Source organism: Urocitellus parryii, chromosome 9 (genome assembly GCF_045843805.1).
Source record: "Urocitellus parryii isolate mUroPar1 chromosome 9, mUroPar1.hap1, whole genome shotgun sequence".
NCBI lineage: Eukaryota > Metazoa > Chordata > Mammalia > Rodentia > Sciuridae > Urocitellus > Urocitellus parryii.
Window position 1 is genome coordinate 5,535,950 of NC_135539.1, and position 27,610 is coordinate 5,563,559.

General features: G+C 49.4%; 1 protein-coding gene across 2 annotated transcripts in view; it reads left to right on the top strand.

The window, feature by feature from the left end:
• Coro7 (coronin 7) overlaps positions 1–27,610 on the top strand; it is a 55,970-nt gene that overhangs the window by 2,822 nt on the left and 25,538 nt on the right. For both annotated transcript variants that reach the window (XM_026385277.2, XM_026385278.2), the window contains exons 3-9: positions 1,920–1,994; positions 5,735–5,805; positions 6,237–6,420; positions 10,152–10,228; positions 17,421–17,471; positions 24,439–24,525; positions 25,004–25,086. In XM_026385277.2, the coding sequence (XP_026241062.2) occupies positions 1,920–1,994; positions 5,735–5,805; positions 6,237–6,420; positions 10,152–10,228; positions 17,421–17,471; positions 24,439–24,525; positions 25,004–25,086 (628 nt within the window). The remainder of the gene's footprint in view (positions 1–1,919; positions 1,995–5,734; positions 5,806–6,236; positions 6,421–10,151; positions 10,229–17,420; positions 17,472–24,438; positions 24,526–25,003; positions 25,087–27,610) is intronic.

Genomic DNA, 27,610 nt, shown 5'->3' on the forward strand with positions numbered 1-27,610 from the left:
TGGACTTGGTTACAGGGAGGACATGGGACTTGGCAGACCAGAGATTTGGAGTGTCTTGGGGTAAAAGGGCTCAGGTGAGTGCCTCACAGGGCCTTAGACACCTGCTTACTAGTCGGTATGCAGTAATCTGATCAATTTTTAAAAAAACATCTTATTAGTTGTTGTTGGACCTTTATTTTTATTTATTTATTTATTTATTTAAAGAGAGAGTGAGAGAGGAGAGAGAGAGAGAGAGAGAGAGAGAATTTTTAATATTTATTTTTTAGTTCTCGGCGGACACAACATCTTTGTTGGTATGTGGTGCTGAGGATCGAACCCTGGCCGCACGCATGCCAGGCAAGCGCGCTACCGCTTGAGCCACATCCCCAGCCCGGACCTTTATTTTTATGATCTCAGTGTCTTACACGTGCTAGGCTCTACTACTGAGACATAACCCCAGCCCAATTTTTTTTCAAAATATTTTTTTAGTTATAGATAGACACACTATCTTTATTTTATTTTTTATGTGGTGCTGAGGATTGAACCCAGTGCCTCATGCATGCAAGGCAAGCCATCTGCCACTGAGCTACAACCCCAGCCCTGATTGATTTTGATTAAGGTGTTCCTGTTGTTTTAAGGTACTAGGAATTGACCCCAGGGGCACTTTATTACTGAACTGCATCCTCAGTTTTTTTTGTTTTTGGCCAGGGATTGAACCTAATGCCTTGTGCATGTTAGGCAAGCACTCTGCCAGCTGAGCTACTCCTCAACCCCTCCTTTTTATGTTTTATTTTGAGACAGGGTCTCACTAAGTTGCTTAGGGCCTTACTAAGTTGGTGAGACTGGCTTTGAACTTGTGATCCTCCTGCCTCAGCCTCCCAAGCCATTGGGATTACAGGTGTACGTTGCTGCACCCGGCCATCCCCGGTCTTTTTTATTACTTATTTTTTAAAATTTTGATACAGGGCCTTGTTAAATTACTGAGGCTGGCCTTGAACTTGAGATCTTCCCAAGTCACTGGGATTATAAACTATTGATCCTGATAATACAGTGTACTTTTTTATAAACCAGTGATTGTGGTCATCAAGAGTATGTTCAGGGGCTGGGGTTGTGGCTCAGTGGTAGAGCACTCGCCTAGCATGTGCGAGTCCCTGGGTTTAATCCTTAGCACCACATACAAATAAATAAATAAAATAAAGGTATTGTGTCCAACTGCTTCTAAAAAATAAATATTAAAAAAAAAAAAAAGAGTATGCCCAGGAGAGTAGAAAGAGGACTGATGCTTCTGTTTCCCGCCCTCCCCATGGACTACTTATTTCTTGTCTGTGGGCCTGGAGTAGCTGGGGTTAATAAGAGTGCAAAGATTTAAAAAGCCCTTGCATGAGTTGGGACACCCTTGGCTGTTCGTGATAACCTTTTTGGCTTGTCTGAGAAGTCAGGAGCTTTAGGCAGAGCTGTATCTAAAGATTTATATATACTGTTAGCCTCAACCTCTCTCTTAGACACTTAACACTTCTACTTTGGGGTATTGGTTTCTTTTCCAGGTAAAGGTGGAAGAGGTGGCAGCCAGTGGCCCCACACTGACCTTATTATTATTTTTTATTTCTTTTGTGGCACTGGGGATTAAACCATGAATGCTAGGCAAGTATTCTACCATTGAACAACATCTCCAGCCCACAGCTGATCTTTTATATGGCTCACAATGTGAGAAAAAGAAAACCTCTTTTTTTTTCAGTGGCATCTGTATATCTGATACACAGATGGTTCTTGTGTGGGGTGTAACCTAACTCTGGGCCACTATGTTCAAAGGGAACTTATAGAGGCTCTGGAGAAGTCCTAGGCTGAGCTTTTGGTTTTTATCTCCTCTGGGAGCCCTGAGCTGGGAGGTAGGTAGTCCCCATTAGTCTCAGAGTCAAAGAGCCCCTGTGTTTGCTTAACAGGTATGTTGGGCATCATGGCCTTGGAAGGCCAAGGAGAAGACAAGAGACATGTGGCCTACCTGGGCTGTCATTCAGGTGAGTGGGTGCTTGACCCAGGAAGCCTAGAACTGGCCCTTCCTGGGGTCAGGGATTGCTATACGTGTGGTCCCATGGCCCCCTGGTCCCATGGCTTATAGTCCTCACTGTGTTCTGCAAAGTGGCTGGACTCAGAAGGCTAGATTAGAATTCTGGCCCAGGAAGAGAGGTGGGAAGCTGGACATTCCAGGTTTTCTAACCTGAAGGAGGGAGGTGTGCACTTCAGGGTCCAGGGTTAGGTTGGCTCTCTGTCACTGTGGACAGAGACACGATGTGGGGGATTCACTCCTGTGTGCCTCTTAGCCCTGTATCTTCTCCTGGAGCTCCGTGGGACACCTCTCACCCTAGGCATCCTCTGCAGTCAGGCCACTCAGGGCCCTCCAAGGAGGTGGCCACGCTGGGCTGCTGGGTCAGAGGTAGGCCCTCACACAGAGCTGATGTCTGCTGCAGCTGCTTCTAGGGCGCTTGGCAGCCTGCCCATTTTGAGGAAACAGTTTGCTTTCCTTAGGACGAGGCAATACTGGCCAGACTGGCTTTGTCTCCTCTGTCCAGCTGCAGCAGCTCTGGGCCCAAGCACTCTGCTGTGTTCCTGGCAGCCTATTGGGAGGCCTTGGGATGAGGGAAGTGGGGAAGATCCTTTTTTTTTTTTTTTTTTTTAAGAATTTTTAACATTTATTTTTTAGTTCTCGGCGGACACAACATCTTTGTTGGTATGTGGTGCTGCTGAGGATCGAACCCGGGCCGCACACATGCCAGGCGAGCGCGCTACCGCTTGAGCCACATCCCCAGCCCCATGGGGAAGATCCTTGATCCTTTGACTGGGTAGGCTGCTGACTGCAGGAATCCTGATAGTGACAATGAAGGCAGTTAATAGCCATAGCCAATATTTATCTAGAATACTAGGTGCTAAGTTGTCTGTGTTGTGTTTTGGTTTTGTTTTGTACTGGGGACTAAACCCAGGACTAAACCACTGATCCACATCCCTAGCCCTTTTTGTATTTTACTTAGAGACAGTCTCACTAAGTTGCTTATGGCCTTGCTAAGGTGCTGAGGCTGGTTTTGACCTTGTGATCCTCCTGTGTTAGCCTCCTGAGCTCCTGGGATTACGGAAATGCGCCACTGTGCCTAACTTCATCTGTGTTTTCTGATCTAAATTTTTAAAAAAAATATTTTTTGTAGTTATAGATGGATAGAATACCTTTATTTAATTTATTTATCTTTTTATGTGGTGCTGAGGATTGAACCCAGAGCCTTACACTGAGCTACAACCCCAGCCCCTGATCTAAAATTTTAAAAACAACTATTGAGGCATCATTTACATACTATATAAACATTGCCTGTTTTAAGTGAATAATTGATGCTTTTTATCAAAGTTTTAGAATTTTGTGTACCACAGTTCAGTTTCAGGATGTTTGCATCCTCCCCCAGAAGATTCCTTTGGGGTTAATCTGCTTCCACCTTGGGCACCACAGCCTCAGGCCACCGTTGATCCACCTTCTGCCTCAGTAGCAGACGTTTGTACATTGTTGTCATATCCAGCCAGCCACCTGTTTTCATAAATAGTTTTATTGGAACATAGCCTTACCCGTTCACTGACTTGCAGTTTGGGCTACTTTCTTGTATTAACTGTGGTGTTGAGTAGTTTTGCTTTGTTTTGTGCTGGGGATTGAACCCATGGGGCCTTGGGCACACCAAATACCTGCTATATCACCGAGTTACACCTCCTGCCCAGAGTGAAATAGTTGACAGAGACTATATGGTCCTGAAATGCTAAAGTAGGTAATACCCTACCTTTTTTCTTCCCCTCAGTCCTGGGGATTGAACCCAAGGACACTTTACCACTGAGCTACATCCCCAGCCCTTTTTATTTTTTATCTTAAGACAGGGTCTTGCTAAGTTGCCCAAGATGGGATTACAGGCATTTGCCACTGTCTGGCATAAGGTCTTTTTTTTTTTTTTTTTTTGTATCTTGCAATAATGACTAATAATAAACCAGTTCTCAGTACTGGAGTGATAAGAGCTAATCTAAAGATATCAGTAGAGACCGGACCATGAGGGCCAAGATTTTTTACATTTTTGTTTTTGTCCACATTGTAGCTTTTGTTTTTGGGGGTTTTGGTTTTTGGTTTTGGTACTGGGGATTGAACTCAGGGGCGCTTAACCACTGGGCCACATCTCAATCCCTTTTTTGTATTTAGAGATAGGGCCTTGTTGAGTTGCTAAGTGTTTTGCTAAATTGCTGAGGCTGGCTATGAACTTGCAATCCTCCTGCCTCAGCCTCTCGAGTCTCTGGGATTATAGGTGTGCACTGTGCCTGGTTCAGGTTATAGCTTTTGATTGAGAACATTAGCAGTTTGTGATTTTTTTCCTCTACATTTTGGGGATTAAATAGCTCAACTAAGATGACTGAGTATATGGATTATGATTGCTCTGGTGCCCAGTTTTTCCCACTCTAACAGATGGACTGAGTGGACTCATGAGTCCTGCCCAGGTGCCATCATTTTCAGGATCACACATTTTCTGCCTTGTTCATCTTATAGCATAACTTATCCTGTGTGTGTGTGTGTGTGTGTGTGTGTGTGTGTATGTGTGTATGTATATTTGTTTTTTTGGTGGTACTTGGGTTCAAACCAAGGGGGTCTCATGCTAGACAGGTGCTGTATACTGAGCTGCATCCCTGGCCCTTCTTAAATTTTATTTTGAGACAGGTCTTTCTAAGTTGCTGAGCCTGTCCTTGAGTTTATGATATTCCTGCTTCAGCCTCCTCAGTAGCTGAGATTACAGGTGTGCACCACTGGGCCTGGCTTCATGTTTACTTCTCGATGCTTTGTGTCCATGGTGGAGCCACCCAAGTTGGTGGGTGATGTCTTTGAAAGGTGGTAAGCCCCGCCATCACTAGCATTCTATAAACAGATGCTGGACCACTTGTCTATGGGTGGGTGGTAGCGTCATTGTGATGGCCATTCCTCAGAGCCTTTTCTTGTAAGAGCACCCCAAGAAGCTACCCTTGAGGGTAGCTGAACTCTAGCTCCCTCAGAACCTGCCTGAGGAGCCCCAAGATCAGGGTAGCAGGGTTTCTTGCCTCTGGGCCCAGGGCTAGTGTGGGCCTGCTGGCTGGGAATACAGGCAGGGCTATCCAAGGGGAGCTTTTCCATAGCTATCCTCTCTTGTCTCTTCTGGCTATGAGGAAACTGTCTTGCTCAGCCCTACGGCAGGTAGCAGGGATGCTGGCCCACAGTCCTGTCCACTGTCCACCCTCCCCACCCTCCAGCTCCAACCCACATCACCAGCCTTGTTTCCCTTTTGGATTCTGGCTGACTTTAAGTGCCCCCATGTCCTGTACCAGCAACCTGAGACTAACTTCTGCTTGCTTCAGCCAAGGAAGTATTTGTTGGGTGACTTGGGACCTTTTGCAACTGAAGTCTGTGCTGCCTTGAGAGGCCTGGATTGGGCCACTATGTCCACACAGATGCCTGGTAACCTGAGGAGCTTCCTGCTCATTTTCCTGTGAGCGTCCTGATGCCTTTGACCACCCTGGGACAACAGGGCTATGGTGGACATGTGTCGCAGGAGGGGCCTAGGGCATTTGCTCCCATGGTGTCCAGAAGGGCTCTCGCTTTTACCTCTGTCTGGGAAGAAGGTGTTACCTCCATAGAATTGAGCTTTGGTTCCAGCCTGGGTGGATCCTGCTGAGTTGGAAACAGGACATTACAGCAAGTTCATGCATTCTTCCCCCACAGACCTGGTAACTGACTTGGACTTCTCTCCCTTTGATGATTTCCTTCTGGGCACAGGCTCTGCTGACAGGACGGTGAGTGGAGCCATTTGGAGGAGCTGGTCATGTCCCACCTACCCCAGCTTTCTGAACTCCCACAGGGTCTTCACTTGCTCCCCTTCCTCAGGCCCTTGGGCCCTGAGTACCTGCCCGCAGCTGTGGTGGTGACTAGCCTTTACACCATATTATTGCCCAAGGGAAGGAGTCTGGGTGATGTGAGAGACTGAAGGGGACAGCAGAGCCCCTGTCCCCACTCTGACCAGCCTTTGGCCACACCCTGTGAGCTCTGAACTGGGTTCCCTCCCTCCCCGGGACATAGAATATGCAGCCCCCAACCCGAACAGCTGAGGTGGGCGAGGTACCCCTGACCAGCCAAAGGGTGTTTTCTTTATAGACTGGCCTTGTTCAGCATGGGACCTCTCTGGGGCCAGGGGCAGCCCTGGTTTACAAACTCAGTTCTTCCATAGGTGAAGCTGTGGCGGCTGCCAGGTCCTGGCCAGGCCCTCCCCTCAGTGCCTGGAGTGGTGCTGGGCCCTGAAGCGCTGCCAGTGGAAGTACTGCGATTTCACCCCACCACAGACGGCGTTCTGGCGAGTTCAGCAGGCAGAGCCGTGAAGGTCTGGGACGCAGCCAAGCAGCAGTCTCTGACAGGTGTGGCCTCCCTGGTGCCCTGGACAGCCCTTCCTTTCCTTGTTGTTGTTTTGTTTTATTTTTTTGGTATATTCCCATCCCCCCCCTTTTTTTTTAAATTTTTGTAATAGTAGATAGACAGGGGCTGGGGATATAGCTCAGTTGGTAGAGTACTTGCCTTGCATGCACAAGGCCCTGGGTTCCACACCCAGCACCAAAAAAAAAAAAAAAAAAAAAAAAAGTAGATAGAATGCCTTTATTTTGTTTCATTTTTATGCGGTGCTAAGGATTGAACCCAGTGCCTCACACATCCAGCCCCCTCATCCCTTTTAAACCTTTTTTTTTATAACTTTATTTTATTTATTTATTTTTCTATGTGGTGCTGAGGATTGAACTCAGTGCCTCACATGTGCTCTGCAAGTGCTCTGCCACTGACCTGCAACCCCAGATCCCCTTTTAATTTTTTTTTTTTAAAGAGAGTGAGAGAGGAGAGAGAGAGAGAGAGAGAGAGAAAGAGAGAGAGAACTTTTAATATTTATTTTTTAGTTCTCGGCAGACACAACATCTTTGTTGGTATGTGGTGCTGAGGATTGAACCCGGGCCGCACGCATGCCAGGCAAGCGCGCTACCGCTTGAGCCACATCCCCAGCCCCCCTTTTAATTTTTTGAGATAGTGTCTCACTAAGTTTCTTAGGGCCTTGCCAAATTGCTAAAGCTGGCTTTGAACTTGTGATCTTCCTGCTTCAGCCTCCCAAACTGCTGGGGTTACAGGTATGAACCACCATGCCTGGCATGTTGTTTCAATAATATGACTTTTACAATTCGTATTAGGACCAGGCATGGTGGTGCAGTCCTGAAACAACTTGGAGGCTAAGGCAGAAGGAGGACAATTCAAGGCCAACCTTGGCAACTTATCAAGACCCTCCCTCAAAATAAAATTTTAAAAAGGCCTAGGAATGGAGCTCAGTAGTAGAGTGCCCCTGGGTCCAATCCCTAATTCATAAAAAAATTTTAAAAAAGAAAAAAATAGCAGGGTTGGTTGTTTAGCTCAGTGGCAGAGCACTTGCCTAGCACACATGAGGGCCTGGGTTTCATTCTTAGCAACACACACACACACCCTAAGTTTGCTAGGCGCAGTGGCACATGCCTATAATCCCAGAGTCTTGGGAGGCTGAGACGGGAGGATTGCAGGTTCAAAGCTAGCCTCAGAAACTTAGGCCCTAAGCAACTTAGCAAGACCCTGTCTCAAAAAAATGAAAAGGGGGCTGGGGTCATAGCTCAGTGGTAGAGCACTTGCCTAGCATATGTGAGGCACTGGATTCGATCCTCATAAAAATAAATAAATAAAATAAAGGTATTGTGTCCCTCCACAACTAAAAACTAAAAAAAAAAAAAAAAAAAAAGGAAAAGGGCTAGGGATGTGGCTCACTGATGAAGCACCCCTGGGTTCAATCCCTTGTATCAAAATATAAAAATAAAAAAGTATCAAAATAAAAAAGTTGCACAGTGCAACTTCTGTAAGCCTTATGATAAGCATCTGTCCCTCTCCACATAGGCATCTGTTTTCATTTCTTAGCTATTTTATTTTCTATTGTTTTCCTCCATTTTTCTACATAACTTCCTTATACTGTTATTGCTTGAAAAAAACTTTATAAATATCTTTCTTTTTGAGTGTGTGTCAGGGGTAGAGGTTGAACCCAGGGCCTCTTGCATGCCAGGCAAGCACTCTACCACTCAGCCGCACATTCCAACCCCTGGAACTGTTTTCAGTGTTGAAAACAAACCCCTGCCTTCCCACCTGGAAGCGGAGGTTTTGTTCTTTAAGGCACCCCTCCCATGGGTGCTTGTGTCTCCTCCCTCAATCCCCATGGAGAGGTCACAGTGCTGGGTCCGATTCTTCAGTGTTTAAGTGATGGTGATGTTGGCGGCCTGCAGCTGAGCCCTGTGATATGCCAGTGTTGGCAGTGGACTGAGGTCACCATAGAGGGCTGTCAGCACAGCCTGTGTCCTAGGGAGTCCTTTCTGATGCCTCAGTTACTGAAAATTCAGCCAGGAACAATATTCCTTTTTCTTTTCTTTTTGGTGCTGGAGCTCTAACCCAGGGCCTCTCATCTGCTTAACCCACCATGAAGTCATTTTTTGCCATGAGGGAAAAGAAAAGTGAAATATAAGGTGTAGGTCTTGCCCTGGTGAGCCCCTGGGGTGGCCTAGAAGACCAGCCTGACCCTGGAAGTGACAGTGGAGGTGATGAGGCCTGCCTCTTGTTAGGGAGCAACTTTTTTGTTACCCCTCCCAGGCTCTTTTTGTGTGCCTGGCATTGTGCTGAGGGCCTGCACATCTGTCTGCACAGCAGCTCCTTTGGAATGTGTCAGTTCCTGCCCAGGAGGTCAGGTAACTTGGCCATGGCTGTGGCACTCGTGGGTAGTAGAACTGGGATTAGTCCAGGGGAGGGAATCTTGGTGGTTATCTATTGCTTTGGAACAAATTACCCAAAACTAGATACTTAAAACAAATACAAGCATTTATTACCTCAGAGCCTTTGAGGGGCCAGGATGTGGGAGTGGCTAAGCCTGGCGGTTCTGGCTCGGTTCTCCTGAGGATGCACTTGTCTGAAGGCTTGACCTGTGCTGGGGGAGCCGCTTCTAAGACAACTCACTCACAAGGTGCTGGCTGTGGACAGGAAGGCTCAGTTGCTCCCTTGTGGGTCCCTTGATGGCTGCTCGAGTGCCCTGAGGGAACAGAGAGGAAGCATAGTGCATTTTCTGACCTGACTTGGGACCCAGGTCACACACCAACATGCCTACCAGCTTCTCTGTTTTGGAAGAGAGTCACTAAGTGCTCCTCACACTCAGAAGTGGAGGGTATTAGTGTCTAAGACTGCCAGTGCGAAGAACCACAAACGGGGTGGTGTAAAATATCAGGAGTTGTTATCTAACAGTTCTGGGGTTTAGGAGGCAGATTGAGGTGTAGGCATGATCAGCACCTCACGAGGCTGTGGGAAGGTCTGTTCCAGGGCTTGCCTCTAGAGTTCCCTGATTTGTCTGTCTTCCTTCTTTCCCTCCATTCGTGTTTGTCTTGTTCCCATTTTCCCATTCTCCCAAGTTCCCATTTTTATAAGCCTACCAGTTATATTGCATTTCAAAGAAACAATATTCCTTTTTCTTTTCTTTTTGGTGCTGGAGCTCTAACCCAGGGCCTCTCACCTGCTTAGCACAAGCTCTACCCCTGAGCTACCCCAGCCTAAAAGAACCCAGTTTCAAATTATGTCACATTCACAGGCACTAGGACTTAGGACTTCAGCATCTTTTGCAGGGATACGATTCAACCCACAACAGGAAGAGTTTCAAAGAACATGTGGATGGATGTATTTGAAAACCCTTGCTAGGGGAAGAGAGTGGAGTTGGCAGGAGCAGAGGTCCAGGGCTGCGGTGACCCAGTAGGGATGGCAGAGTGAGCGGAAGTGAGCCTGGTAGGAAGTGAGAGCCAGACCGAGGAACAAGGAGCCATAGGAGGTTGTTGAGTACAGATTCGACCCGACAAGGGCAGAGTTGTAGGCAGAAGCCCCTGGTATACATGCCTCTGTCTGGAGGGAGCTGCTGCCTGTTTCTTCCTAGCTGAGAGGGATCCTTTTTGCTGCTGCTGCTGCCTTAACCCTGGGAGTTACCCTACACCAGGCCTGCCCCAGGCCTGCCCCAGCCTGCTTCTCTGGTCCCCTTATGAGCTGGGGCCTGACTTTGGCTGCTTCTCTGCAGAGCTGGAGGCCCATGGGGACCTGGTGCAGAGTGTTGTCTGGAGCCGGGATGGAGTGCTTGTGGGCACGGCGTGCAAGGTAAGTAGGCAGTGAGTCTGTGGGCCTCTGCACAGGGCCAGCCGTGCCTGTACCTTGCAGATGTGGCAGGATTTATGAAGCCAAAGGGCAATGAAGTCAGGTGGGACATTTATGAACTCCCACCCCACTTGGGCTCTATCAGAATGGGCCTGAAGAGAGCCCCATGCTGCTGCCCGCTGCTGGTGCCTGGCCTTTGCGATTTAGCTCCATCCTGTCCTCGAATCAACCTCACACTACTGCCTTAATGGTTTATCCAAACTCGAGGCTCATGTTTGGTGGCTTCCATATGCAGGGTTCTGTGGAAGCCCCATGCTGTTGGACATGGCCACCTTCCATAAAGGGTGGTACAGATGAACAGCAAGTTGTGACCTGGGACCTACCTCTGAAAGGGAAGTGGTACTTTGAGTTTGTCAGAGAGGCTGGGGAAACAGGGGCTGTGGAGCAGAGGTCTGGGTTTGGGAGTAATCCTGGGGCAGGTACCTGGCTGGACACCAGGGGAGACAAGTACCCAGGCCTCAGGGGCAACAGGAAAGCATCAAAGTATTAAAAGTCAGAGGGCAGGGCTGGGGCTGTAGCTCAGTGGTAGAGCACTTGCCTAGCATGTGTGAGGCACTGGATTCGATCCTCAGCACCACGTGAAATAAAATAAAGGCATGCTGTACATTTACAACTAAGTCAGAGGGCAGTTGATGGTGAGGTGAGCAGTTTTGTTTTGAGTGCTTTCCTGGCTGCTGTGTGGACAGAGCATAGCAGATGAGCAGTGTCCAACACGGATGTTGGACAACTTCCTGAGGGATGGAAAGAATAATTCCTTAGTCGGGGGTGGTAGAAACCAGGGCAGACACGCACAGCCATAGGGAGGAGCGCTGAGTGCTAAGTGGTGGATTAAGGAGTGGATATCATGAGACTGGGTCCTGGGCTCCAAGAAGAGCCCCTGCACTGATACTGGCACGTGCAGTAGGTGCCACAAGGTGCCAGAAGGGCACCTTGTGGTTGGGGATGTGGCTCAAGTGGTAGGGTGCTCGCCTGGCGTGCGTGCGGCCCGGGTTCGATCCTCAGCACCACATATAAACAAGATGTTGTGTCCACCGATAACTAAAAAATAAATATTAAAATAAAAAAAAAAGAAGGGCACCTTGTGTGCATGTTCTGGGTTGGGCACCTCCCAGAGTGATTGTTGGTTGTTGAACTTAAGTACCTGGAGCTGTGGGAGTGAAGCTTCACCTAAGTCTCTGGCCCTGGTGGTGCCCAGAGCTGAAGGTGGAAAGGTGGACATGGTTTATGTTCAGAGGCCAGGAGTGCCTCCAGGAGGAAATGACAGTTCATTGGAAGAAGGATCCAAAGCCTACAAGGAGAAGGTGGCAGGTAGAGAGCTAAGGGAGGGTGGTGCCTGGACCTAGGACAGAGGGTCCCCAGCATGGCCATGCACCAGGGTCCAGGAAGACCATGGGATCTGGGGATGTGGGCGGCCTTGGTGCTGTGCTGGACCTGAAGACACTATTAGAGAATGGGTAGGTAGCAAGGGCCTGGCGCCGGGGCCGGGAGGAAGGAGTGGAAGGGGTGGCAGGCATAGAGTTGACGGGAGTTCTCCTGAAGTAGAAGGCTCCCAGCAGTAGACCCCTCTAGGCCCATGGTTCACATTCGGAGGGACCCTATTCTCTGCCTTTTTGGAAGGTGAATTTCCTAGTCCTTACTGATTGTTTTTTTCTGGGTTGTTCATTAAGCAGTAGGTTCCAAACACTGAGCTCTCAAGTTGAGAGGAAAACCAGTGGGGCTGCTGCCCCAGGAGTGCCCCTCTTCACTGCCTGCCTGAGGATCTCCTGGGGCCACGGTGAAGGGGCAGGTGGCCACTAGGGGGCACACCAGCCCCTCGGATGGATGGCCTCTGCTGCCTGCGCCTCCTTCACAAGTCTGCTCCTGCCCTGCCAGGACAGGGCCACTGCAGGGAGGCTGCATCCCCTGCAGGCCAGCCCTTCAGGTCATACTATGGACTCCTGTTAGGACTTAGCCTTAAAGTACTGTTCCAGAGGGCTCAGGTGCCTCCATGGGGTGCTTGCCCTGAGCCCCAGTAACCCACCTGTGAGTGGCACTGTTGTCCCATTGTCCTCATCCTCCTTCAGCAGGCTCAGGGCTTGCCCAAGTCACAGAGCTCATCAGTGGTTTTGAACCCAGGCCCCTGCCTTTTCTCGCAGCACTGTGGAGTGGAGAGGTGTTTCCCTTGACCTTCATCTCTGAGACCCGCTCTCCATCCTGTCCCATTTCCTGTGCCCTCTTCATGTCCTTAATCTATAGTTGTCCTTGTCCCTGGCTGTCTTCTTTGACTTTCACTGGCATTGTTTCTGTCTCGGTCCCTGATTGTCTTCTCTGCCTGTCCCAAGGTGCACCTTCTCTGCCCTGTGCTGTCTTTCATCCCCTTCATAGGTGTGGTCTACATATGTCACCACAGGACCCTTGGAGCCCAGGTTGTGGAGCACAGAGCTGAGAGGAGCTACTCCCTGGATCCTGCCTAGTGCCCACCCGGTGTGTGGCAGTTGCTCAGTAAACTGCATCTGGGAAGGCTTTGCCAGGAATGGCACAGAGCCCTGGGCCCCTTCTAAGTATGCCCACAAGGCCTGGCTTTGGAAGCCCTCTCGGTTGGTCCCTGCCTCAACTGACTGTGCTCTCCTGCCCTACTCACTACCCCATGCACTCCCCCATTACACCAGTACACTCCCACCTCCACATCATGCTCGGGTTCTTCCACCTTCCCCAAATGCCTTTCTCTTGCCAGAGTAAGAGAGCAAGTTCTGCTTGTCCTTTAGGGTTCAGCTCAGGTCTCAGTTCCTCCCCAAAGGTCCCTATGACTATTCTGCAGAGTACAGCCCTTGGTTTCAAGTTTAGTGATGGCTGGGCTGTTTGCTCATCTTTCTGTCCCCTGCACTCAATGGGGGCTGCTCACAGCAGGTATTCACTTGGTTTTCCCCTTCTTTTTTTTTCCTCCCCTAGTACAAGGGATTGAACCCAAGGCCTTGTATATTAGGTAAAGCACTTTACCAATGAGCTATTTCCCCAGCCCACTTATCTAAAATTTTGAGACAGGGTCTCACTAAGCTGCCCAGGCTGTCCTTGAACTCACAAACCTCCTGCCTCAGCCTCCTAAATTGCTAAGATTACAGACTGTGCCACTGTGCCTGCCCCTAGTCCGTTTTAAAATTACTTTTTTTGGTACCAGAAATTGAACCCAAGTGTGTTCAATCACTGAGCCACCTTCCCAGCCCTTATTACTTTTTATTTTGTGATGGGGTTTCAGTGAATTGCTTAGGGCCTCACTAATATGCTGATGCTGAACTCCAACTTACAAAGCTCCTGCCTCAGCCTCCTGAGCCGCTAGGATTACAGGTGTGGCTCAAAATTACTTTTATGTTGAAATGGGCTAGGGTTGTAGCTCAGTGGTAGAGCACTTGCTTAATACACATGAGGCACTGGGTTTGATGCTTAGCACCACATAAAAATAAATAAATAAAATAGGCAATGTGTCCATCTATAACTAATATTATACTGTTTTAAAAATATTTTAAATAGGGCTGGGGCTGTAGCTCAATGGTAGGGCGCTTGCCTAGCATGTGCAAGGCTCTGGGTTTGATCCTCCACACTACATAAAAATAAATAAATAAACTAAAGGTATTATATCCAACCACAACTAAAAAATAAATTTTTTTAAATATTTTTTTAAAGTTTATTTTTTGAGAGAGAGAGAGAGAATTTTTTATTTAATATTTATTTTTTTAGTTTTCGGCAGACACAACATCTTTGCCTGTATGTGGTGCTGAGGATCGAACCCGGGCCGCACGCATGCCAGGGGAGCGTACTACCGCTTGAGCCACATCCCCAGCCCTAAAAAATAAATATTAAAAAATATTTTAAATAAAGAAATATTTTTAAAACAAGAAAAAAGAAACAGGGTCTTTCCTAAATTGCTGAGGCTAGTCTCAATTTGTGATCCTCCTGTGTCAGCCTCCCAAGTTGTTAGAATTATAGGCAGTGCTTCTGTGCCCAGCAAGGATCTCAGCCTCTTTAATTTTATTTTGAGGCAGTCCCTCTAAGTTGCCCAAGCTGATCTCCAATTTGCCATGCTCCCACCTTGGCCTCTGAGTCACTGGGGTACCAGAATTTGCTCCCACCCAATTCATGGTTGAACCTTTAATGTTCTCCTGATGTTATAGGCATAAATTATTTTTTTTAATTGTCAAAGGACCTTTACTTTGTTTATTGATTAATTTTTTAAAAATATTTATTTTTTAGTTGTAGTTGGACACAACACCTTTATTTCACTTGTTTGTTTGTTTGTTTGTTTTTATGTGGTACTGAGGATCGAACCCAGGATCTCGCATGTGTGAGGCGAGCACTCTACCGCTGAGCCACAACCCCAGCCCTTATTGATTTATTTATATGTGGTGCTGAGAATTAGTGCCTCACACATGCGAGGCAAGTGCTCTACCACTGAGCCACAACCCTAGCCCTAGGTATAAATTATCTGAAACAGGTATTTTGCAAATATTTTCTTGAGTCTGTGGCTTTGAGTTTTGATCTTTCATTCTCTTGACAATGTCACAAAGCAGAAAAACAAATTTTCAGTATTTTTTCTCCAGTGTTGGTGATCAAACCCAGGGTTTTGCACTTGCCAGGCAATCACTACACTGAGCGACAGCCCAGCCCAGAAATTTTCAATTTTAATGAAGTCCAATTTGTGAGATTTTTCTCCCATGATCATACCTCTGGTGTTAGACCTAAAAAGTCATTGCTGTATCCAAGGCCACCTAGATTTTTCTTCTGTGTTATGTAACAAAGGTTTTATGGTTGCATGTTCTGTGCTTAGTTCTGTAGTCCATTTTGAGTTAAACTTTTGTGAAAAAGGTAAGGTCTGTGTAGAGATTCTTTTTTCCTTTTTCCTGAGTTGTTCCAGCACCACTTGTTGAAAAGACTACCCTTTCTCCATGGTGTTGACTGGGTTCTTTTGTTTGTTGATGGACCTTTATTTAATTTATTTATTTATATGCAGTGCTGGGCCTTGAACCCAGTGCCTCACATATGCTAGACGAGCACTCTACCACTGAGCCAACAACCCCAGCCCTTGATTGGTTTTTGTCAAAGATCAGTAGACTGTATTTGGGGGGATCTTTTCCAGGCTCCCTTGTCTGCTCCATCAATTTGTTTCTCTTTTTAGTAAAATTGGGTTTGTTCTCCTTTATTATTGTGTTGATTATTCTGGGTCTTTAGCTTCTTCGTGAGAATATAGAATTAGTTTGTCAATATTTACACAGCAACTTCTGGAACTTTGATTAGGATTGTTGTGTGGACTCTGTAGATCAAAGGTGGAAAGAACAGATCTCTCTATGATACTAAGTCTTCATATCCATACATTTCTTTGATCTTCGTTCTTTTTTTTAAAACGCACTTTTTTTTTAATATTTATTTTTTAGTTTTAGGTGGACACAATATCTTTATTTTTTTTTGAGAATTTTTAAAATATTTATTTATTTATTTTAGTTTTCGGCGGACACAAAATCTTTGTTTCTATGTGGTGCTGAGGATTGAACCCAGGCCGCACGCATGCCAGGCGAGTGTGCTACCGCTTGAGCCACATCCCCAGCCCCTTAAACGCACTTTTTTTTTTTTTTTTTTCCTTAAACGCACTTTAAAAAAATATGTTTTATTAGTTATTGAAGGACCTGTATTTATTTATTTGCTCATATGTGGTGCTGAGAATTGAACCCAGTGCCTCACACATGCTGGGCAAGAGCTCTACCACTGAGCCACAACCCAACCCTTTCCTTCCTTTCTCTCTCTCTCTCTCATAGTAGAGATGGAATCCAGGAGCACCTTCCACTGAGCTGCATCCCCAGTCCTGTTATTTATTTATTTTTTCAGATTTTGAGATAGATCTTGCTATACTGCCCAGGCTGGCCTTGATCTTGAAATCCTTCTGCCACAGCCTTCTGAGTTGCTGGGATTATAGGTGTATGCCACTGTGCCCAGCCTTCTGCAGTTTTTTCCATCAGCGTTTTGTAGTTTTTCCCATATTTTGTCAATACATATTTTGTTAGATTTATAAGTGAACATTTCAACTTTTTGATTCTGATGCAAGTGGTAATGTTTTTAATTTTAAATTACAGTTGTTTATTTTTTATAATATGAAAATAGGAATCTCTGAAACAGAAGTAGAGCTGCACTCAGACATAAAAATGACCTGCTGATGAGCCCCCACTGCCCCACCCCTGGTATCCAGCATTGACACCCTTGCCTATGTTGGTCAGGACCTTCATCCTTGCCCAGAGACTATCCCAAACATATGGGAACGTGGTCACACAAATAGAGATTTTTGTTTATTTTTGACCACAGTAGAATCACAGTGTACCATGTTATTCTGCAACTTCCTTTTTGCACTTAACAATTTATTATGGACAGTTATGGCCAAGCCTATAAATAGTGGACACAGAGTCTGCCCTTTCTCTGCACAGTTCTTTTTTTCTTTTCTTTTTGTGGTTCTAGAAGTTGAGGGGTCTCGTGCATGCTAGACAAGCACCCTACCACTGAACAGTATCCTCAGCCCTCTGCCCCAGTTGTCTATGTGTATACACTTGGGTACACGTACAGATACACAGATTATTCCACAAAAATGACTTAAACGAGGTCTGGGAGTTTTATTTCAGTAGAGTTCTTTCTTCTTTTTTTGTTCATCTCTGCTCTCAGGTAGTGTGGGTCAGTAACTAAGCTGGGTGGACTGTTAGAAGGTGTTAGCTCCATTTTCTGATTGGAAGTTCAGAAATGCCATCGTCCGAGGAGCCAGGACGCCTTGCGCAGGGCTGGACATGCCTGCAGCAGCCTCCTGCTGGTTCTGGGTCTGCATTCTCCTTTTCAAGGGTCCTATTGATGGCACCACTCCATAAAGTCATTGGGGAGACAGGAGAGGGCATGCCTGTGACATGCCTGGTTCATAGTAGGTGCTCAGGAAGGTGAGCGTTTGCCCCCACCAAATGTGGTCTTCTGGGGGAAGTGGGCATGAAGCAGGACCCGTCCATGCCAAAGGAGGAACTGGGTTGGGGCATGTAATGCCAGCCCCGGGTACAGAGGCAGGGGCCAATCAGAATCTGGAGTGAAGAAACGGGCTGACTCTAATTGTATATTTTCTGTTTCCTCTTCTTTGCTTTTGCAGGACAAGCAGCTAAGGATCTTCGACCCCAGAGCAAAGCCTGAGGCCTCTCAGGTGAGTTGTAGGGGTGGTGGGGTGGGTGGACACCTCCATGCAGGATGAGGACCCAGAGGTTGCAGCAGGTGGAGGAGGGCGGGCGGGTTCCTGGTGCAGAGACCCATGGGCAGTGGCTGCTGCCAGTAGAGCTCTTCCTGGAAAGCCAGTTCTGGGTCCTGGGAGGGCCTGGCTTTGATCACAGGGTGGGAGCAGCCTGGCTGCCCACAGGCAGGCGGAGGAGGTATCCTGTGGCTTCAGGAAGGTAATTTGAGATTCCAGTTTCCTTCTTTCCTTTGTGACCCTCACCCCCCCACACACACAGACACACACTCTCCTTCCCTGGCATGGTCAGAAGAGACCAGCAGAGAGTATCCCCAAAGTCTCCCACCCTCTGTGCTCCTCAGGCCTCACAGAGACTCCTGGGGTAGGGAGGGCCTATCAGACCTACAGGACTGAGGGTTTCTGCATGTTTTGGTTGCACATATTTCTGCAAGTGTGTATTGCATGGGGGCACATGTGGCCATTTGCATTCCACATAAGGAGGCTGGGACCTGGGTTCATGCAGCAGACACAGAGTCATTGGGGAGTCATTAATTTATCCAACAGACCTAGAGGCAGCAGCCAGTGAGCCAGATACAGTGGCCCTGCCCTAGGTAGTACTGGGGGCTTCTCTTTGGGAATGGATTAATGCTTCTCTGAGCAGCTGACATTGGAGCTTCAGCCTAAGTTTCATTTCACCAGGGTGATATGCACAGATGGCCTGAGGTAGGATGAACTTGTCCCAGAAGTCTGCTGAGGGACCCAGAGGGGAGGCAGGCCATGTGAAGAGCCTGTCCCCTGGGCTTTGGAAAGCCCTTAGAGTGTTTAAGCAGGAAGTGAGATGAGTGGATTTACTTCCCGCCCCATAATTTTGTATGGTGCATTATAATTATACATAATGATGGGACTTATTATTACATATTCACACATGCATATACTATAAGAATATAATTTGGGGCTGGATCTATAGCTCAGTAGTAGAGCACTTGCCTTGCATGTGTGAGGCACTGGGTTCAGTCCTCAGCACCACAAAAAAATAAGCAAATAAAATAAAGACGTGCTATCCATTAAAAAAATATATATGTATATATATATTTAATATATATGTCTGTGTGTGCGTGTGTGTGTGTGTATATATATATATATACACACACACACGCACACACACAAATATATATATAAAATTTGGCCAATATCGTTCCCATTATTTCCCTTTCTTCCCCCTCCTCCCCTGTCCCTATTCTCTAGTAGTCCTCCTTCAGTTTTCATGAGATCCCCCACCTTTCTTTTCCTTTTTTCTTTCTACCTTCTGCACATAAGAGAAAACATATGACCCTTGACCCTTGACTTTTTGCATTTAGTTTATTTTACTTAACATAATGTTCTTAAGTTCCATCCATTTTCCTGCAAATAACCTAATTTCATTGGATTTAAATTTCTGATTTCCAATTTATGATCCTCCTGCCTTAGCCTCTTAAGTAGGTGGGAATTTCCAGAAACTGAAGTCTTCTCCCTCAGGGAGATGAAGTGTAGGGTCCTACTGCCAGCTCTGGGGAAACGCTCCCTAGCAAAGGTACACACCCATCCACACCCTGTCCCCATTTCAAGGGCTTAATGCCCACCTAGGGCCAAGAGTAGACCATCAGCTCAAACCTGGTAGCCTGAAATTTGAGTTTTGGGGGGCCAAGATGGTACAGTCAGTTCCATTCTGGCTGAAGACAGAAAGGAAGCCCTATCTGACTGGTGAATTGAGATGAAAAGTAGTTTGGTTACATCCCGCCTGTGCATCCTGGAGGGGCTACCTGGCCTCCTCCACCCAAGAGGACATTTGTGTCTCAGAGAAGTGTGGGTGTGGACAATAGGCCTCACCTGGTAGTTTTCCTTAACTCACCTCTAAGCCTTTACCCAGAAAGGGGTCCAGGCTCTACTTGGAGGATAAACTGAATCCCCCCTTTCCCCGGTGGCCCTCTGCCCAGGGCCTCAGATGCTCGGCCTGGAGTGCCTGCACTCGTACCCGCTGGGCATGCCATGCCCAGCCTCTGGGCCAACCCTGAGTGTTTCTCCCTTCTCTCCCCTCCACGCTACCTCCTTCCAGTCCCCACCCTTCCTCCAGCAGGGCTGAGTGGGGGCTGAGGTGGAGCTGGAGTGGCTGCTGGCCAAGGGAGTCTGATTCCTAGTGGGTGAAGGTCTGTGCCTGGAGGAGCCTCTGAAGGGGCTGCAGCCAGGAGATCTGGGAGGAGCGAGGGCGGCTCCCTGACTGCAGAGACTGTGCCTGGCGCCTGGCCCTGCTGGTGCCTTGCGGGGGCAGTGGGCCTGGAATGCCGTCCTCCGCCTGGCCCTGCCCCCCACTTCCGCCCAGGGCATCTGGCCCACACCTGGCTTCTATTAAGAAAACCACTGCTGGCGGCAGGGGTGGGCGTGAGCCAAGGGGCCAGCTTGGGGGAAGTCCTTCTAGGAGCACCTTCGCTGAGGGGGCATGGCTGGGGCTCCTGGAGGATAGCATCCTCCTTCATCCCATTTCTTCCCCTCACTATCCTCGGAGCCTGAAGGCTGTGCTGTGCAGGGACGAGTCCTCCCTTCACTGTCTGGACCCTGCTTTGGGCCACCTGAGCTTAAAGCAGAAACCTTTGGGTGCCTCCTTCCTATTTACATCCCTGTTTTGTTTTTACTTTTTATTTTCATGTATGTATACATGTATTTTTAAATTTGTTCTTATTAGTTACACATGATAGAATGTATTTTGACATCCACGTAGGGAGTGTAACATTCTTCTGGTTGTACGTGATGTATAATTACATTGGTCATGTAATCATACATGTGCATGGATAGTAATTCTGATTCATTCTACTGTCTTTCCTATTTCCATTCTCCCTCCCTTCCCTTCATTCTCCTTTGTTTAATCCAAAGTACTTGTATTTTTCCCTATTGCCCCCTTATTGTGAGTTAGCATCTGTATATCAGAGAAAACATTTGGCCTTGGCTTTTTGAGATTGGCTTATTTCTCATGGTAGTCTCCAGTCCAGCAAATGCAATGATTTCATTCATCATTATGACAGAGTAATATTCCATTGTGTATGTATACCACATTTTCTTTATTCTGTATGCATGTATTTTGTTTTGTATTTTTCAGTGCCAAGGATTGAACCCATGGCTTTCATCTTGCTTGGCAAGTTCTCTACCACTGGACTTTTCCCCAGCCTTTTTTATTTTTTATTTTGAGATAGGGTCTTGCTAAGTTGTTCAGGCTGATTTCCAATTTGTGATCCTCTTGCCTTAGCCTCTTAAGTAGGTGGGATTATAGGTGTATACCAACACAGTCTGCTCTATATCTTTTTGAGATGTGGTCTCCTTTTGCTGTCCAGGGTGGCCTTGAATGCCTAAGCTCAAGCATCTTTTTGCCTCATCCTGGGACTACAGGTGTATACCACTGTGCCTGGCTTCCTCCTTCGTTTTTCGATTATGTTTATGACCACTGTAGGACTTCCACCCTGATGGCCCCCCTAGAAAGTTGGCTCTTTGGATCTTTCTGAAGTCCAAGCCAGGACACCAGGGGTCAGGATGTTTCTTTCACTGCTTCAGGGCCACAAGTAGAAGAGCCAGGCCTGTTCTATCTGAGCCCCCAGGCCCCTTCTGCTGCTCCTTCATTGAACCAAAGCCCTGGATGGGGGTTGGTGAAGCCCTGAAGTCTTGACTGACTCTGGGAAGCAGCACACTGAGGCTGGGAGATGCTTGGGGAGCAGTGAGGCCTCAAGATCCTCCTTAGGGACAGAAAGGGGCCCAGGATAAGCCATCTGACCTCTCTTTGTGGGGGAGTATGTGCCTCCTGACCACCCCATGTGACAAAGCCAGGGGGGCTGAGCATCTGGAACCCAGCACTGAGCCTGGCTCAGGTGAGGGTCCTACCACTGGAAAAAGTCTCCTTGCCCTGGGAAGGAGCCCAGGGCTTCCTGATGAGCAGCCCTGCCCCACACCGTTGTCATGGTAATCCAGAGGGGCTTTGGTTGCATTGCAGTGGAATGCTGGGTATGCACACATACACCCACACTCAATGGATGGGCTGGTGCTGCCTGCCTGGCTGCACCTCCTCCTCTCCTCTTCCTGAGGCCAGGTAGCAGGGACTTTGGTCCAGAGACTGAGGGGCAGTGAAGCCCTCTTAAAGCTTCTCCATGAGCAGATACCCTATTGCCTGTGGGGACAAAGGCCACCCCCAGGAGGACCTGCAGCCTCTTTGCTTCTAGGAGGGAACCTCCAGCCTGGCCTCTTGCGCCAGGGTAATAGGATGCCTGGGGCCCAGCTGCAGCCTTCCCGGGGGCCCAGGAGATTGAGATGCTGAGGGCTCAGAGGCAGGGCTTCTCTTTTGTGAGTCTCTCTGAGGTCAGCAAAGAACTTTCTATTTTTGAGATTGGAAATCACTCCAGTGATCTGGGGTTAGATGTGGCTGCTGACCTTCCCAACCCATGTGGCTTCCTGTGGCCCCTGGGCCAACAGCTAGGTTCACCATAATGGGGAGTGGCTTTCCGAGTACTTTTGCAAACCTTAGTGCTGTGTGACTGGAGGCCTGGTGCCCTCCCCAGGGTGAGCTGATCCAGGATGCTTGCTGGAAGCCAGAGGGCTTCTGGGGCAGTGGTTGTCTTGGGCTCCCCTAGCCCTCTCTCTGCTGCATGGCAAGTCTCTTCACCCCCGGTCTCATGTCCTCATGCGGAGTGAGATCATGAGACCAGCTCACAGGACTGGAGGCTCAGGTAGCCTCCAGCTGCATTGCTAGGTGACTGGGGAGAGGGCTTGCTTTCTCTAGGTCCTGGTTTCTGCACCTGTGAACAGAAGGTAGAAGATGTAGGCCAAGGTGCATTTCGCCTCAGCTGTGCCTCTGAATGAGAAATGCTTGGTGATAGCCTGGCCCTGCCTCACCCACCCACCTGTTGCCTGCACCAGCCTCTCTGCTTCCATCTCCTGCTGTGTAGGTGTTAGTTCTGCTGTCTACCTCACACCTCTTTGCTCAAATGTTACTTTATAATGACTTCAGTTACACTCTGATTGTACACTGTTATCATCTTTAAAAATAGAGCATTTGAGGCTGGGTGTGGTGGTGCATTCTTGTAAGCCCATCTACTCAGGAGGCTGAGGCAGCAGGATCACAAGATTGAGGCCAGCCTCCATAACCCTGTCTCAAAATAAAATAATGGCCAGGGATGTAGCTTTGTGGTGGGCCACTTGCCTAGCATGCATGAGGCCCTCTGTTCAATCCCTGGTACCCCACCTCGTTTGATATGCGGCAGATTCTCCTGTGTTAATGTTCCTTTTGGCAGTCCTCCAAAGGAGGTCCTGCCACGGTAGTTTTTACAGACAGGGAAACTGAGGCACTGACTTTGTGACTCATTCTGGGATAGGGCCCTTGGGCAGGTCTGGGGTTTCATTCAGGCAGTCTGTCTCAGGTTGTTCCCTCACCTCCATTTGGCTGCTCTGTGGCGCTTACAGTGATGTTGAAGGCATAGTTATATCCATTTGGTCTGGTCTGCCTCCCAGTGTAGATAGTCCGTGGGCTTGGGGACCTTGTCCATTCTGTTCACTGTGTCTCCAGCTCCTGGCACATTGTGTGGCTTGGATAATTGTATTATGAAAGAACAAATGAAGGAGCAGCTTGATTTCACTCACATTCTTGGTCCTCTGAGGACTGCCCATCCCCACTGCTGGCTTCCAGCTTGGTCCTTGGCCTGAGGGAGGCCTCATGTGTTTGTTGAATGAATGAATAATGTGCAGACCAGTTGGAACCATCCGGTTTGCTTCTTACACAGGGATGTTTGTACACTGATGAGAAGACAGGAGCCCAAATGACACTTCTCACCTATTCTGGGTGTCAGGGGCCTGACCCTCTTCCTGATCTGAACCCCCCTTAGGTCAGGGAGAGGGGCGTGGGGCCCTGGTTCTCAGGCTCCAGCCCTGACTTCCTGTGCTGCTGTGGCTGGGTGGGAAGGGAGCAGTGAGAAAAGCCCCTGGAACAACGGGTGGGGGAGTGTTTCCAGGTCTCCCACGCTGGGGTCGCCTCTGTAGGCTGAGGAGGGGGCCCTGGGCCAGCTCCTCGCTGGCTGCTTCCCTCCCTCATTCATTCCCAAGGAGATCGTGGGAAGCTTGGAGGAGGCTGGCCATGGTTGGGGTGAGCTATTTTTGGTAACAGGGTCCTTGTCTCAGGCTCCAGGGGCCAGGGTGACTGGGAGAGAGCTGTTTGCATTTCCTCTGGCCCCCTCAGCCTCCCCCCCACCAGGGCCCAGAGGGACAAGGCTGCCTGCCCGGGATGTGAACTTCTCTCTCCTTCCTGGGGGCCTTGAGCCTTCCTGCTGGCAGCTCTAGCACTGTGGGAGGCCACGAGGGGCACTGCACTGCCCTCTCTTGGACTTCCCCAGAACTTGGCCCTAGGCCTGCCCTCTGGCCCGCTGGCAGCTCCCAGAGGCAGTGGTAATCCTGCTAATCCTGCGATTTGCACAGTGCTTTGCTGAGGGCAGCGTGGGTACCATGAGCCCTGTTTACAAGAGAAAAATGAGATTTTGAGAGGGTGTGGGGTCCCCAGGGTCATATGGCTCAGGGATATGGGCAGGGCAAGGGATGGGGTCTCAGCCTCTTTTAGGCACCTGCTTTTAGTCCAGCCCTCCCAGGAGGTGAGCATCCACCAGGGCCTATTGACACAGCTGTCCTGGTGGGGTTGGAAGTGGGCTTTGTCCTGTGTGTATGAGGTCTCTTTTGGCTTAGGTCAGCCATAGGAAATTCCAAGGTAAAGACCGATCTGTCCCTCTGTGGGTGCTCAGATGGATGGGTAGCAGAACTAGTTGAGGCCCACTCCACACCTCTACCCCTTGTCTAGGGCTCCAGGGGCCAGTACTAGGAGAGAGCTGTGTGCATCTCCTCTGGCCCCCAAGGGGCCCTGATGGCTCAGCTCTGGTTTTGCATCCTGTAGAGCACAAAGGCCCACGAGAACAGCAGGGACAGCCGGCTGGCATGGACGGGTACGCAAGAGCACCTCGTGTCCACGGGACTCAACCAGGTAGGGACTTCTCCAGCACGAGCAGGGCACTGTCACGTAAGTCCTAGTCTAAAGGACTAGGGCGTGTCTAGTCCTTTAGACTCCTGACCTAGGAAGGTGGGATAAGGCTGGTGGGAGGTAGGGAGCTGATGTCCAGTTCCAGGCCTGTCCATATACGGCCTGCCTCTGCAGCTGGGTCTCAGAGCCCCAGGGGACTAAGGGCTGTGGAAAACTGGTGAATTCCATTTGCAATAGCTAAGCCTGACCCTGGGAGCTTTGGTGGCCCCACAGGGACCAGAGTCCATGGAGGGAACCGCCCCTGTCCTTTGTCACCTAGGGGTTGTTAAAGGAGCAGGACATGGAAACCCAGACTCTTTTTCCTGGCATGTCTTCCCCCTGCTCTGCCTTGTACCAGGCATACCCTCAGGCATTGGGTTTCAGGAGGCCCTGAGGTAGGCAGGCCAGGACCCTCTGAGCCTCTCTCTGGCCCTCCCCACAGATGCGTGAGCAAGAAGTGAAGCTGTGGGACACTCGTTTCTTCTCCAGTGCCCTGGCCTCCCTCACCCTGGACACCTCACCTGGGTAGGAGCTGCAACAAGTTGGGAGGGCTGGGACCAGAGGACCAGATGAGTGCTGAGTTCAGGTCTGGTGCATTAGTCATTGGTGAGGGTCCTTAATCCAGCTTGGCAGTTAGTCAGGCTGGTCACCTGTTACCTGGCTGCAGGTACCTGACCTGGGCTGCAAGGTCTATGTAAAAGACTGCTCTCCAGGAGCCCCAGGTTTCAACAGCAAGGGCACTGAGGTAACCTCCAGTTAGCCAGTGAGCCTGACCTGCCCTGGTGGACCCTGGTGGCAGACTGGGTGCTGGGTCATGGGGTATGGCCTAGGGCTCACAGGTGTATTTTGACATTTGGGGAGGGGATTATGACCTGGAAGATGCACTTGATTTTGTTGAGGATACTTGTGGGACTGAGGACCCTGGGAGACCTACAGGAAGATGGTTATGGGATGGACAAGTAGAGATGTTGGGAGAGATGAGCAGATTTAGAGGGGCCAGTGGCAGATAGGAGTGGACTTGGATTCTACTGAGGTTTATGACATTCAGTCAGCACTTGCCACACGGCTGTCCCTGTCCGTCCCCAAGTGGGGCTGGTGCCCAGGAAGCATGGGGGAAGTCCAAATACACCTTTCCTTCCATCCCCACCAGAAGTATATGGAGGAAGGTTTGTGGAAACCCTGGTGGGGTACCCAACCAGGCCGGCAGCTTTGTGCAGAGATGGCATTGGTCCACAGTGGCACAGAGCCAGCCCATCAGGAGGCCTGCAATGAGCATTTACAAGGGAGCAGTCATTTAGTCTGCACGACCACCCACATTATAGATGAGGAAACCGAGGCTTGGGAAGGTTCACACTTAGCCAAGCAAGGATATGGGGGGAAGGGGCAAGGACTTGGTCCCTGTCCCAAAGCTCCAGCTGTGACTCATGGAGGGGCTGGCTTGTGCTCTTCCAGGCAAGGGGATTGTGGACTGCTAGAGTTAGGAAAGAACCTTCTTATATTAAAAAAACTGAATCACGGAGGGACAGAGACCAGGAGCAGCAAGGGCAATGTGTCTCCCTTGAATCTTCTAGAAGAGCCCTTGGGCGAGTGTTCCCTAGCTGAGAGTGCTTCCTAAAGAGGGGGACTTGGTCAGGAAGACAGAGACCTTCCATCCCATCCTCTCACACCTAGGGAGAGGGAGACTGGGACGCTGTTGGCTTGGCCAGTTTTACAGGTGAGGAAGGCAAGGCTGAGTGAGACTCAGGACTTTCTTCAGCCTCCTGCTGCTCTAGGCCTGGGGAACAAGGGGTTCAGGAAGGAAGTCAGCAGAGCCCAGCCTGCCCTGAAGGAACTGGAACAGCTGGGCCACGGGGTCCTACACCCATCATCTGTTCCACGTACCCACCCCAGCCCTGAGGTTGTCTTGGTGCTGCCCTGGCATCTTGTCCTCCAGACTTTCCCAGACCAGTTGGCCCCTTCCCTGCAGGCCCCCAGCAGAGGTGTTGTGGGTGTGAAGGGACCCAGCATCAGCAATCAAGTGCTCACCCGCCCACTGCTTCCTGCCTTCCAGACCCTGCCCTCAGTGATAGGTCCTCCATCCCCCGCAGAGCAACTCCCACCCAGCCCCAGCATGGCCCCTGGAAGTTAACGATGCTCAGACCCCACGGTGCCACTGGCCAAGGCTGACCCTGTAATTACAGCAGTTAAGAATAGCCTGGAAGGACCAGCAAGGACTGGAGCTTCTCAAATCACTCCCAGATGGGTGTCCAGGCCAGTGTCTTGCCCCTCCGTCCCCAGCCCTGGCCCTGCCAGAACCCTTAGCAAAAGAGCTGGCACTCTCAAGCTATTGGATGCCAGGGATGAATGCCAGCCTCTAAACTGAGAGGCAGTGGGTCCCCTGCTCCCATGCACCCTGGAAGCCAGAGCCCCCCGCTGACTGGAGATGGAAAGTGCACAGGGCGTCTGCTGTGGGCACAGCTGCAGGGAGGCTGGCAGCGGTGTGCACTCAGCTGCCCTCAGTTTCTTCTGTTTTACAGATTTTCCATCTTGGTTTGGGCAGAACAGTGTGTGCTTAAGAGTTATAGGAGCCAGGGGTCAGGCATTCACCTCACTTCCTCCTCCCCTGGGGCGGGAGGGGCTCTATTGTGGTTCCCATCTCTGTCCTTCCTGCCATTTGTGGAGCGTCTTCACTGGAGCATGCCACAGTGGGAATAGTTGGGTGTACTGGGAAGCAGGCCAACCTCGGGCCTTGGGAAAGGCTGGTGGGAGGGGCAGGTACCTGGCACTTTTTGTGTGTAAGGCAGGCCCCATGCTTTGTGCCGGGTGGAGATGGGGGATATGAGAGGGACCAGCAGAGCTCAGTGTTCAAGAAGCAGCTTTTCCCTGGTCCAGGAGACATGCTTTTGGGTGTGAAATGGGAGGGGGTATGAGTGTGAGGGTGCTGGAGGAACCTATGCTCTATCCCCTATAGCAGCAGGGGTCATGGCCACCGGGTCTTCCCCTGTGGCTGGCAGCCCCAGCTGGGCCAGGGAGCAGGCGGTGGGCTCATCCTGTTTGGCCGTGAGCAAGC